Genomic DNA, 13,366 nt, shown 5'->3' with positions numbered 1-13,366 from the left:
CTTTGAATTAATCTTGTATTCAGCCACTTTGCTGAAGGTGTTTATCAACTGAAGGATTTCTCTAGCAGAATACTGGGGCCACATGTATACTGTCATATCATCTGCCAGTAGCTTTCCTTTGCCTTCTTCCCCTTGATCTCCTTTAGTTTTCTTATTCCTCTAGCTGGAACAGAGCAATAATAATAAAAACTGCATGACACAGGCATAGAAATATACTGTTTGATCAATGGAATTGAATCAAAGACCCAGAAATAAGCCCACACACCTGCAGACTCTTGATTTTTGACAAAGAGGCTGAAACCATACAATGGAAAAAAGATAGCATCTTCAACAAATGGTGTTGGTATAATTAGATGTCTGCATGTAGAACATGCAAACAGATCCATACTTATCTCCCTGTACAAAACTGAAGTTCAAATGGATCAAAGACCTCTCGACATAATGCCAGACATCATAATCTACTAGAAGAGGAAGTGGGGAACAACCTTGAGCTTCTTGGCTCAGGAGAAAACTTCCTGAACAGAACACCAACAATTAAGGCTCTAAAATCAACAATTTCAAGAAATTGAAAAGGTTCTGTAAACCAAAGGACACTGTCAACAGAAAACAAAACAAAACAACAACAAAAACAACTACAAAAAATGATAGCCTACAGACTGGGAAAAGATCTTCAACAACCCTAAATCTGACAAAGTCCAAAATATATAAAGAACTCAAGAAATTAAACATGAATAAATAAAACAATCTAATTTAAACATGGGGTAAGGACCTAAACAGAATTCTCAACAGAGGACTATCTCCACTGAATGTTGGAGAAACACTTAAAGAAATGCTCAACATCCTTAGTCATCAGGGAAATGCAAATCACAACAACCCTGAGATTTCACTTTACACCTTTCAGAATGGCTAAGATCAAAAACACAAGTGACAGCACATGATGGCAAGGATGTGGAGAAAGGGGAACACTACTCCATTGCTAGTGGGAGTGCAAATTTATTTAACCACTTTCTCAGAAAATAGGGAATAGAACTACCCCACAGTCCATCTATACCACTCTGGGCATAAACCCAGATGATGTTCAACCATACAATAAGGACATTTGCTCAACTATGTTGATAGCAGCTTTATTTATACTAGCCAGAATCTGCAAACAACCTAGATGTCCCTCAGTGGAGGAATAGATACAGAAATTGTGGTACATCTACACAATGGAATACTACTCAGCAATCAAAAACAAGGAAATCATGAAATTTGCAAGTAAATAGACAGAACTAGAAAAGATCATCTTGAGTGAGGTATCCTGGGAGCAGAAAGACACACATGGTATATACTCACTTGTAAGTGGCTATTAGCCATATAATACAGGATAACCATACTAAAAATCCACAGACCTAAAGGTGCTAAATAACAAAGAGGACCCTAGGGAGAATACTTAATTGTCATTCAGAAGAGCAAATAGAATAGACACCAGAAGAGGCTGAAGAGAGGGAACATGATGGAAGCCTATCATAGATGTCCTCTAAAAGAATCCACCCAGCAGGGCACTGATGCAGATGTTGAGAGCCATAGCCAAACTCTGGGCAGATTGCTGGGAGTCTTACAGAAGTGTGTGTGTGTGTGTGTGTGTGTGTAAGGACCCAGACAGGACAGGAGCTCCACAAGGAGGCCAACAAGGCCAACAAATATGGGCCCATGGGGGGTTGGGGCTACAGAGACTGATGTACCAACCAAGGATCATGCATGGAGAGGACCTAGACCCCCTGCTCAGATGTAGCCTATAAGCAGCTTAGTCTCTATGTGGATTTCTTAGTAAGGGGAGCAGGGGCAGTCTCTGACATGGATTATGTGGCCCACTCTTTGGTCATTTGCCTCTGGAGAAGCAGCATTTCCAGGCCACAGAGGAAAAGAATCCAGTCAGTCTTAATGAAACTTGATAGGCTAGGGTCAGATGGTAGCAGGGGGTGGACTCCCTTTTTCTGTTGTGGAGGGCAGAGGCATAGGGGGGAAAGGAGTGAGACCAGGAGGAGAAGCAGGAGGGGGTAACAACTGGGATATAAAGTAAATAAATTATAAAAATAAAAATAAATAGACATCATCAGATGCCTAGAAAAATATACCCAGCAAAGCTTTCAATTAAAATAAAGAAAGACACTTTATGATAAAGCCGAATTTAATCAGGATCTCTCTTAAAATCCAGCTCTATATAAGGTGATGAAAGAAAAACTTCAATCATCAGAGGTTAATGACACAAATAAGACACAAGCAATAAATAATCTAATGCCAATAAATCAAACAGGGAAACTCACACCATATAACAAAATAACACGGATAAATAAACATTGCTCATTGATAACTTTCAATATTAGTGGCCTCAATTTCCTAATAAAAAGATGCAAATTAACATATTCGATCAGAAAACAGGATTAACCTTTCTGTTGCATCCAATAAAAATAACCATTAAACTTAGAGTACACATCACTTCTGGATAAAAGGATGAGAAAAGTTATTTGGACCCAAAAATTAAGAAGGTAGATCCATTTTAATAGTTATCAAAAATAGAACTTTTGGAATTTTGGAGCAAGGTTTTACCATTTAACTACAGACAACTATTCTTCCTTAGACAACTATTCATTACATTATCAGGCCTTAGTGGAAACTGAAAATTTGACAGTGCCCTCCAGGTAACCATGTGGGTGTTATCTGACCCACTATGGAATGAAGTGGACTGTGCACAGCACCAATCTATTAAGATATGGAAATAGTATATACATGACCTAGCACAAGCATGTCCTGGGGGTACAAGTTACATAAAGAAATTTCCTAAAAGTCTATGGTTTCTAGTCTTGTTGCAATGTCATCTGCTGCCAAGTATGCATCTTTAGTCTCATGGGGTAAGCACTGTAATTTGGCTGAGGGAGGAAAAGAAGACTAGGGCCAGGTGTGCAGACAGTTACGCATATTATGCAGACTGCTCTCAGAAGTACACAGCTGCACCATTACAGCCCCATACTGGCATACATCTGAAAGACACCATTAGAGGAAAATATTCACAGTGGGCAGAACCTTGTACAGCACACACAGTCATAAATTCTGTTTGGAGGTAGAAATGGCAGGATTTGAGATTGTCATTGTGGGCTTATTGGCTACTGACAATGGACTGGCTGGTTGGTCAGGGACTTGTAAGAAGTATGACAAGAAAATTGGTGAAAAAGACATCCAGAGAAGAAGGATGTGGAAAGATCTTTTCAAGTGGGTGAAGGATGTGAACAAACTTGTGCCACATGTAAATGTTCATCTAAAGTTTATTTCAGTTGAAGAGAATTACAACAATAAAATAGATAGGGAAAGTAAACATTTTTGTCCCTGCCATTCTTATCAATGCCCAAGAGACCCATGAACAAAATCATGGTGGCAGAGATGCGTTGGCCAACATGGACTATCACTCACCAAGAACGACCTGGCTACAGCTGCTACTTAGTGTCATATGTGCCAGCAGCAGAGACCAACACTGACAAGATGACATCTTTCTCTGCAGTGACCAGCCAGTGACCTGGAGGCAGGTTGACTACATTATACTGCTTCCTCTTTGGAAATAACACCATTAGACTTTCCTGGAGTAGAAACTTACTCTGGCCATGGCTTTACCTTTTTCTGCAATCACAACTGTATGTGGAGTTTCTAAGTGCCATGTCCACCATTATGCTATTGCACACATTATTACATTTTGCTAAGGAACTTACTTCCTAGCCGGAGAAATGCAACAGTGGGCCTACTGTTATGGAAAACCCTGGTCTTAGTTCTCACCATTCTGAAACAACTGGCCTGACTGAAAGAAGAAATAACCTTTTGAACAACCATTTACAGAACATTTTTATAGTAGCAATTTGTAAATCTGGATAGGGATTTCAAGAAGGCAAGATACATTTGGAAATAAGCATCCAGTAGATTATGTTTTCTCCCATAACCAGGTTGATAAGTCCAGGATTCAAGGAATTTAAAGGGAATAGTTTCACTGACTATCACCCCTAGTTGCTCACTAGAAAATTTTCTCATTCCCACCACCTTAGATTCTTCTGGTAGTTTGTTTCCAGAAAAGTGACTGCCCTACCACAACAATCATTGCATTGAACTGGAGTCTCTTCTGGCTACTTTGGACTTCTGATGACCTTAAGCTAATATACTAATAAAGACATAACTGTTAGGGGTTGTGATTGATTAAGATTATCATAGAGAAAATTGGATTGATTTTACACATTGGGGGTAAAACAAGATTATATCTGGAGCACAGGAGATAGTTTACGGAATCTTTTTGTGTTACCATTTCCGTGGTTAAAGTAAATGGGAAATTACAATAACCTAACCCAGGTAGAATAACAAGGGGCAAAAATACTCCAGGAATGAAGGACTGCTCACTTTTTCAAGCAAACAGTAAAGAGCTCCTGAGATCCTTGCTGAGGTTGGAGGACATACAGGCTGTGCTGTAGAGGAAGGTAGTCATAAACCAACAATAAATCATATAACCAGTCAGTCCTGATGGGACCTGTTAGGCTACCGTCAGACAGTAGGGAACAGGACCTCCCCTTTTAGTGGACGAGGGAAGAGTGATATTGGGAGGAAAAGGGAGGGAGGGTGGGACACAGAGTAGATGAGGGAGGAGGCTAGGACTGGGATGCAAAGTGAATGAATTGTAGATAATAATAATAATAATAATAATGTGAAAAAGAAAAGAAAAATGAGGCTCAATTTGTATTATGATATCTTTACTAAGACATTTTTTAATTAGCTCACTTATCTCCTTGTTAAAAAAATAAATTCTTTTCATAACATGATAGATTGTGGAATTAAAAGTTTTTATATATTATGAAATTATGAAACCCATAATTTTGAAGTTGCATTTTTAAGGCTAATAAATGACGTTCTACAATAACAATTAATTTGGAAAGAGTACAGGTTTTAGAGATATATTTGTAAAGGAATACCAAATTTAAGGAAGATAGGAATAAATTCAAGAAATCTATTGAGCAACATGGTGAATGTAGATAATGCTACAAGGCTGAGTTCCTTAAAATTCCTGAGTGTACATTTTAATCTGCATTCTGTCCATAAATTAAGACAAGTATGTGATGTAATAACCATGTCAATTAGCTCAATTTAGATATTGCACAATGTGTACAGATCCCAAAGCATCATATTTTATAAAATATGTGTTCTAATTTTCAAAATAAATAAATAAAATTTCAAAATAATTAAATTAAAGGTTGATTTTAAAGTTTAATTCCCTCCAGTTTCATACACAACACTAAATGCATTTGTGAATATGATTATATACAACTTTTCCCAATTGAGGTCTGCTGTAATCTCCACAGACAGAAAGAAGGGGGTGAAGGGCAGAAGGAATGGCCAACAGGGTGCTGCCCCTGACCATATTCCTCAGAGACAAAAGTTACAGGGAGCCAATGACACCACCAAAGAGCTTTGATCATTGACTAAATTATCCCTTGATGAACGGATTTCTGAAGTTAAAAACTCTAAGTCTGAGAAAGAAAATATGTATTAATAAGAAAGGAATCATTTCCATCCTAAAATTCACTAAAGTTGAATTAAATAAAAAAATGTGCTTTAAGAATGCAGAAAAATGGTTGGCTGTATTACTTGAATAATGCAAATGCAAATATATGTTTTATAAGATCATTCTCCTTAAAAGTGGGATAAATTTATTTGTTCAACACATATAAAAGGTAAGTAATATTTGCATTTTCTAGCTTCATGATCAAAACCTAGCAAAACAAAGTAAAAGTTTTTCCAAAGCAGATGTTTTTATTACATTATTGTTCTTAAGGCTGAACATGACAGTAATAACTATAAAGGAATCATCTCTAATTCTTATAATGGGATTGAGACTTGACATCAAATTATTTTCTTCTTGAAAAATGGTTTGTTGTTTCTTGATATTTAATGTTAGTTTTAAGAATATGGAAGGTAAACCAATATTTTCTGTTCTTTCTCCAATGACTTTATTGAACTTCCATTTGGACTCTGGAATTGCAAGGCTGAGTTAAAGTTCTGCTGGGCTTTTCACAGCACATAAATTATTTAACCTTGTTCTTCCTCAGCTACTCAGAAAAAGCAGCAGATGACACTATTTTGTGTGGAACACATTAAATGAGGCACATAAAGAAATCAATAACATAGTATTTAGTACAAAAGAAATGTTCAGGAACTGTAAGTGTAAGGGCAAAATATGATTAGTCAGATCCTTCATTGTGTCTTTAAATTTGTTATCAGTCCCTGTAAAAGAGTAAAACAGAAATAATCAGGATGTGGCACTGATGGAGAAAACACATTTTCAATAAAGATATTGTAGGAATCATGGTTCCCAGTTTGAAACTGCCCAAGAATCACTAATTGTTGCCTGAAAGAGTATAACAAGTTCAGTAATAGAAATGATAAAAATAGGTTAGTTTGAGGATGCCATATTGTATAATGTTATTTTGATCATATATTTGATATTTCCTATGTTTTTATAACAAAGTCTACCTGTAGTATAAGATGAAAATGCAATTATGTAGACAGACCCATTTTTTTAATAGAGTGTGGTTACTGTTTCATATTCCTCAGTGTAGGATGAATTACTAACTCTTAGCTGAGTATTTCTGTTAAGACGCAGCACATTTTTAACTCTCATAAACTGAGGATGGGAGGTTTTACGAGCGTGGGATGACAGTGAGAAATGCAGCAGCTGTAAGAACAGCAACAAAACCAGCAACTAATGGGCCTACAGCTGTTATTTTCCAGGTCATACAGTTCATAGGCTATGCTCTTCCTGGGACAAAACAAGCACTTGAACTAGATGTCACTACAGGAACAAAAGGTAAGTGACAAATATTTCAATGAAGATATTGATACCTTAAGATACCTAATTTCCATATGTGGATTTTGCAGAAAACACCTGTAAAATAAGGCATAGTTTATTATATTGGAAGAAAACAAAGGCTAGAAGAAATTTAAAGAAAAACAAATATGACAGCTAGTGTCTAGTACACTGGAGTAAACGTTGATAAAAAATAAGTATTTGAAGGGTCAATAACTGAAGCATTTGGATATATACTTTCCGATATGCTAGTCAGAAATAGAGTACAAGCATACATTTCACATAATATATATATGTAGTTTCTCACTATAGAATAATGTATATATTAATTTAATATGCATATAAATTTTTATTAGATAAATCTTACATATAAAAAATGATCCAGTTAAAGTTTAAAGAAAGACTGGATCAATAAAATGTAGATATAGAAGTTGGATGTGATACTTGTGACCAAATTCAAATTCTTCTATATGTTTTGGTTTACTCAGCTTTGGTAAATATTCCTCCAAGATCTCAAAACTCAGATATAAGTAAAATTGTTAAGGTTAATGGGAACCAGAACAAGGTTCAGTGTATGTTACAAGAAAACCTTATTTTTTTCACCATCACAGTTTTCAGGAGATACATGATTTATTATGTTGAATTATCTCTGATATGTTTATGCAGATATAAAATGAAATATATTCTGCAGCACAGGGTCTTTTGTCCTCATCAGCTACATGCCTTCTCACATAGTAATTGGTCCACACTCCTTGAAGCTTTACCAGGGCAGTACCTTATTGCTGAATGACCACTCAACCTCTTCCCCGAGATGTAGCTCAGTGCAAAAAAGCTATTAGCTCAAAGAGAAAGTTTATCAAAAGCAAAAGAGTTATTAAAAAGTTTCTGTGACAAAACAGTAAATAATTAAAGGCAAAGATAGAGCCTACTGACCAGGAAGGAGATATCTTTCTCATTAACTCGTGCTATACAGTGACAGAAGCTGCTCAGAGCCAATGGATAGGCAGACTGAACCACTGAAATCTGTGTCATTGCTCTGTGTTTTCCTGTTTTGGCTTGTGATGAATTAATACACTTTATTGAGAGCAGGAAAAACAGATTCTAAATGTGCTTTCTTTTTTTATCCCTTGAAAATAAAGGAAGTTGGACTAAGCTTTGTAAATAAATCACAGAAATCAATACAACTGGATGTCTCTCCTGTGTCTGTGGATATGACATTTTTATTATGTCGCTTTTTTTTTAATATCTGAACTCCTCGGAATAAGCTGACCTAAAACTTGAAATCAATCATCCATGGATGTATCCACACTACAGAGTGCCCAGCAGAAGAACCAGTCCAGTTTGGCGGAATTCATCTTACTTGGCTTTTCTGATGTTCCCAACTTGCAAGAATTTCTTTTTGGGGTGTTTTTGATAATCTATCTAATTATTCTGATGGGCAATAGCCTCATTATCATAATTACTAGGGCTGACCGTTCCCTTCAGACTCCCATGTACTTTTTCCTCGGAAATTTTTCTTTCTTAGAAATATGTTACGTGTCAGTCACTCTCCCCAGGTTATTAATAGATCTCTCCAGACAAGGCAGAATTATCTCCTTTATGGCTTGTGCTACTCAGATGTATTTCTTTCTTGTCTTCGGGGCCACAGAGTGCTTTATTCTGACTGCTATGGCCTATGACAGATACGTTGCAATTTGCAACCCACTGTTCTACCCTCTCATCATGAACAATAGTCTCTGTATACGCCTGGCAGCTGGCTGTTGGGTAAGTGGAGTTCCTGTGCATATAGGGTTCACATACTGGATCTTCTCTCTACCATTCTGTGGGTCAAATCAGCTGAATCACTTTTTCTGCGATATACCTCCAGTTCTGACCCTAGCTTGTGGGGACACTTTTATGATAGAGATGCTGATATATGCGATTGCCCTTTTCGTGGTTACCATTCCTTTTATGTTGATTCTTGGATCGTATGTGAAAATAATCTCAACCATTCTGAAGCTTCCATCTGCAACTGGAAGAGCCAAGGCCTTCTCTACGTGTTCTTCTCACCTTATAGTTGTAGCTTTATTCTTTGGATCAGGTATCATTACATACTTGAGGCCAAAGTCCAGCCATTCACCAGAAACAGACAAATTCCTTTCTCTTTTCTACACTGTTGTGACTCCAGTGTTTAACCCCATGATATACTGTTTGAGAAACAAAGATGTTATGATTGCATTGAAAAAGTTTCTTCTGCGATTCATTCTGTTATGATGCAAGAAACATGCTTTACTGATGTTATATTTTCTTCTTTTTTAACTATATCATCCCTTTCCTCTCTTTTCTCCTTCCTACCCATGTCATGCACCTTCCCTTCACTCTAGGTGAAATTTGTGTCCCCCTTTTCTTTAGTTGTTGTTATATATGAACTTTTGTACATAAAACATGCTTTTTTAATAGAAATTATGTGTGGTTATTTTTTATATAATTGGATTTTAATGAGTATTTATGTTTCCTTATCACACAAAACCAACTCAGTGTTTATATTCAACCAGTAGATTAATTTAAAACTTCAGTTCTTGTGTGCAAATCTAATTTCAAGATACTATAGTTCTAAAGTAATAATGAAGTTATCAAATAATTCTTTTCTTCTTTTTATGCAGGCTCCAAAGCAATGGTTATATTTTCTATTTCTTGAAAATAGTTATTATATGGATGTATGCTTACTCTAATACAATATTGTAATGAGTTCATGATGAATAAGTAAACCTCAACTATTAACTTTTTTTTTTTGCACTTGGTGAGTGATTGCTTTATAACTATATAATTCTATTAAGGAAAGAAAGGTTCCAGTTGTCATTAAGAATATTTTATGACTGGGAAATAGTAAGAGCTGGAGAGGACAGGGTCTCCACAAGGAGAGCAACAGAACAAGAAAATTTGAACACAGGGAACTTCCCAGAGACTCATACTCCAACCAAGGACTATTCATGGAGATAACCCAGAACCCCTGCACAGATGTAGCCCAGGGCAGTTCAGAGTCCAATTGGGTTACATAGTAATGTGAAGAGGGACTGCCTCTGACATAATCTGATTGGCCTGCTCTTTGATCACCTCCCTCTGGGGGGGAGCAGCCTTACCAGGCCATAGTAGATTACAATGCAGCCACTTTTGATGTGAACTGACAGACTAAGATCAGAAAGGAGAGGAGAACCTCCCCTATTAGTGGACTTGGGGAGTGGCATGCAAGCAGAGGGAGGAGGGAGGAGAGAGGGTGGGATTGGGAGGGGAGGAGGGAGGGGCTTATGGGGGGATGCAGAATGAATAAAGTGTAATTGATGAAAAATTAAAAAAAAAAAGAATATTTTATGATAAATTTTACTTTCTGTTGAATAACCTGGTGCCATACTATTCTTTTTTCAGATGGACATGGTAGCCCATGCCTTTAACCTCAGCACTTGGGAGGGAGAGGCAGGTGATCTCCGAGAGTTTAAGATCAGCATACTCTACAGAGTGAGTTCTAGGACAGCCAGAGAAACCCTGTCTCAAGACTCTCTCTCTTACAATGAACCAAAACCAAAAACAAACTTCTTTTTTTCAAACATTCCTCTCTTTTTACTTTCATGTCCATGAAAATGTATTTTGAAATATTTTCTTAATAGACCTTTCATATCTTCAAAAATGAAAAGGAGAAAATAGGCATTTCATAGAATTTTATTATTAATTTGTTCATAAAATTTATCAAGAAAATATCACTGGAAAACAGTGTTTTCAAATGCATTTCAGTAACTTTACAATTTTTCTTTTCCAATGAAGACTCACCATGTAAATTAGTGAATTTCTGAACAATATCAACTCAATCTCAATCACAGTTCAAATTTTATTCAGGCATAGTATTCGCATAAAATTATAGATTAAAATAATTCAATATGCAAGTAGAATGTTAATAAGCAAATTATAGCAATAGATATTTTACTTTTTGTTTAAAAGTTCTTAATTTTCCTTTTTCTTTTTTTAAATTCTTTATTAATTACACTTTATTCACTTTGTATCCCCCCCTCCATGGTTCCCTCTTTCCTCCCATCCCAATCCCTCCCTTCCTCCATCCTCTGCATGCATGCCCCTCCCCAAGTCCACTGATAGGGGAGGACTTCTTTTCCTTCCTTCTGATCCTTGTCAATTAGGTCTCATTAGGAGTGGCTGCATTGTCTTCTTCTGTGGCCTGGTCATGCTGCTTCCCCCTCAGAGGGAGGTAATTAAAGAGCAGGCCAATCAGTTCATGTCAGAGACAGTCCCTGTTCGTATTACAATGGAACCCACTTGGATACTGAACTGCCCCAATGGGCTACATCTGTGCAGGGGTTCTAGGTTATCTCCATGTATGGTCCTTGGTTGGAGTATCAGTCTCAGGAAAGACCCCTATGCTCAGATTTTTTGGTTCTGTTGCTCTCCTTGTGGAGTTCCTGTCCTTTCCAGATCTTACTCACTCATATAGACATATAATATAGGATAAACCTACTAAAATCTGTACACTAAAGAAACTAATCAAGAGGGAGGACTCTTGCTAAAGTGCTCAATTCCTATCCAGAAAGGCAAAGAGGATGGACATCAGAAGAAGGAGAAAAGTGGGAACAAGTCAGGAGCCTGACAGACTATCAATGCAGATGCTGAGACTTATGGGCAACCTTTGGTTGCAGGGAACTTTTCCTTTTTTTAATATTTCAAAATATTTAATTTTTCTGATATACACTTTCATCTTATAGAGTACAACTGTGGTAATTAGAGGAGAGGAAGAATCAGGAGGCAAGCAGACAGGGGAGGTCGATAATTTGGTAATAAGATATAACTATTGTATAGCAGGGTGACTACAGATAATGATAATGTATTGCAAATTTCAATAAGTTAGATGAAACTACCTTGAACATATTGAAACATATTGAAGAGGTTAGGGTAATATAAATAATTAAATTTAAGAAAGAAATAGCCAATAACAAAAATATATCTTTCCCTCAATTTAAACATTATACTATTTTTTTTATTAGCCTTTGAACATCATCCAGTATCCTAAAAATGTTTAAAATTCTGTTTCTCTACTAGTTTTTTTATTTTAATTTAATTTTTAAAGACATGCAAGAAAAGAAGAAGAAGAAGAAGAAGAAGAAGAAGAAGAAGAAGAAGAAGAAGAAGAAGAAGAAGAAGAAGAAGCACCGTAGCCTATCAGGTCTCATCATCAGGACTGGCTGCATGATCTTCCTCTGTGGCCTGGTAAGGCAGCTTCACCCTCAGGGGGAGGTGATCAATCAAAGAGCCAGCAACTGAGTTCATGTCAGAGACAGTCCCTCTTCCCATTACTAGGAAACCCACTTGGAGATTGAGCTGTCATCGGCAATGTTCTCAAGTTTAAAGACAAGAAAGGTCATCTAGGTTCAGGCCTGTAATCTAAGCACTCATTGAGTTGAGCTGTGTGTCTGACCCAAACTGCTCTCTGTATAAAGTCCAGGCCAGCCAGAGCTAGATAGTGAGATCCTGCTTAACAATAGAAAATAGAGTGCTGGAAATTTTTAAGTAGTTGCTTTAATACAAAACAGATAACCATGGAAACATATCTCCATAGTGTTAAGATCATTTAATATTAATAAAACTTGTAGAACATTATGTACTCTTACAGTCATTTTATAAATATCAAACATTACTTTAAGCAACGTGAATACATAACTTTTGAGGACCAGCTTTGACATTTCAATGGAGGAAAACTGAGTCAGGGAGTAGATCCCCGGCAGTTGCATGGCTGATGACCCAGAAGATTTTTTTCTGAGGGTAATTTTCCAGGGCCAGATCTGGTGGCGAAATGAGGGGCTAGAATTAAATTGCTGACAGGGACCATTGCTGATAGCTTCCTGATGGGGCCTTCCAGCCACCATGAAAGCTGGGAGGAGGAAAGGGCTGCTAGTGGGGGCTGATACTGGCAAGCAGGGACTTACACCCTTTATAGCAAGCAGAGACTAGGGCTGTTGGTTGGCTCCAAGCAGAGGTTTCCAGTGATTGTGGCAAGCTTCTAAGAAAGGTAAATGGTGCAATCTAGAAAAGATCATCCTGAGTGAGGTACCCCAGAAGCAGAAAGACACAGATGGTATATATCATCTCCTCCCTGCCCCTCTCTAAGTCCACTGATAGGGGAGGTCCTCCTCCCCTTCCATCTGACCCTAGCTTATCAGATCTCATCAGGCCTGGCTGCAATGTCCTCCTCTGTGGCCTCAAGGCTGCTCCTTCCTCGGGGAGAGGGAGAGGGAGAGGTCAACCTGAGATTTCACCTTACAGCCATCTGAATGGCTAAGATCAAAAACTCAAGTGACAACACATGCTGGAGATGTTGTGGAGAATTGCAAACCCTCCTCCACTGCTGGTTGGAATGCAAACTTATGCAACCACTCTGGAAATCAATCTGGTGCTTTTTCAGACAATTAGGAATAGTGATTCCTCAAAGATCCAGCTATACCACTCCTTAGCATATATCCA

The 13,366-nt window shown here is 37.4% G+C and overlaps 1 protein-coding gene across 1 annotated transcript; it reads left to right on the top strand.

Annotated features, from left to right (window-relative positions):
* The first annotated feature begins 8,164 nt into the window (after positions 1-8,164).
* On the top strand, positions 8,165-9,124 carry LOC110541298 (olfactory receptor 10AG1-like). The gene has a single exon (XM_021628070.1). The coding sequence runs from the start codon at positions 8,165-8,167 to the stop codon at positions 9,122-9,124; it is 960 nt and encodes a 319-aa protein (XP_021483745.1).
* The last annotated feature ends 4,242 nt before the right edge of the window (positions 9,125-13,366 follow it).

This window comes from Meriones unguiculatus, chromosome 18 (assembly GCF_030254825.1).
Source record: "Meriones unguiculatus strain TT.TT164.6M chromosome 18, Bangor_MerUng_6.1, whole genome shotgun sequence".
Classification (NCBI taxonomy): Eukaryota; Metazoa; Chordata; class Mammalia; order Rodentia; family Muridae; genus Meriones; species Meriones unguiculatus.
The sequence above is the reverse complement of the archived record's forward strand: the minus strand, read 5'-3'. Positions and strand labels throughout refer to the sequence as shown.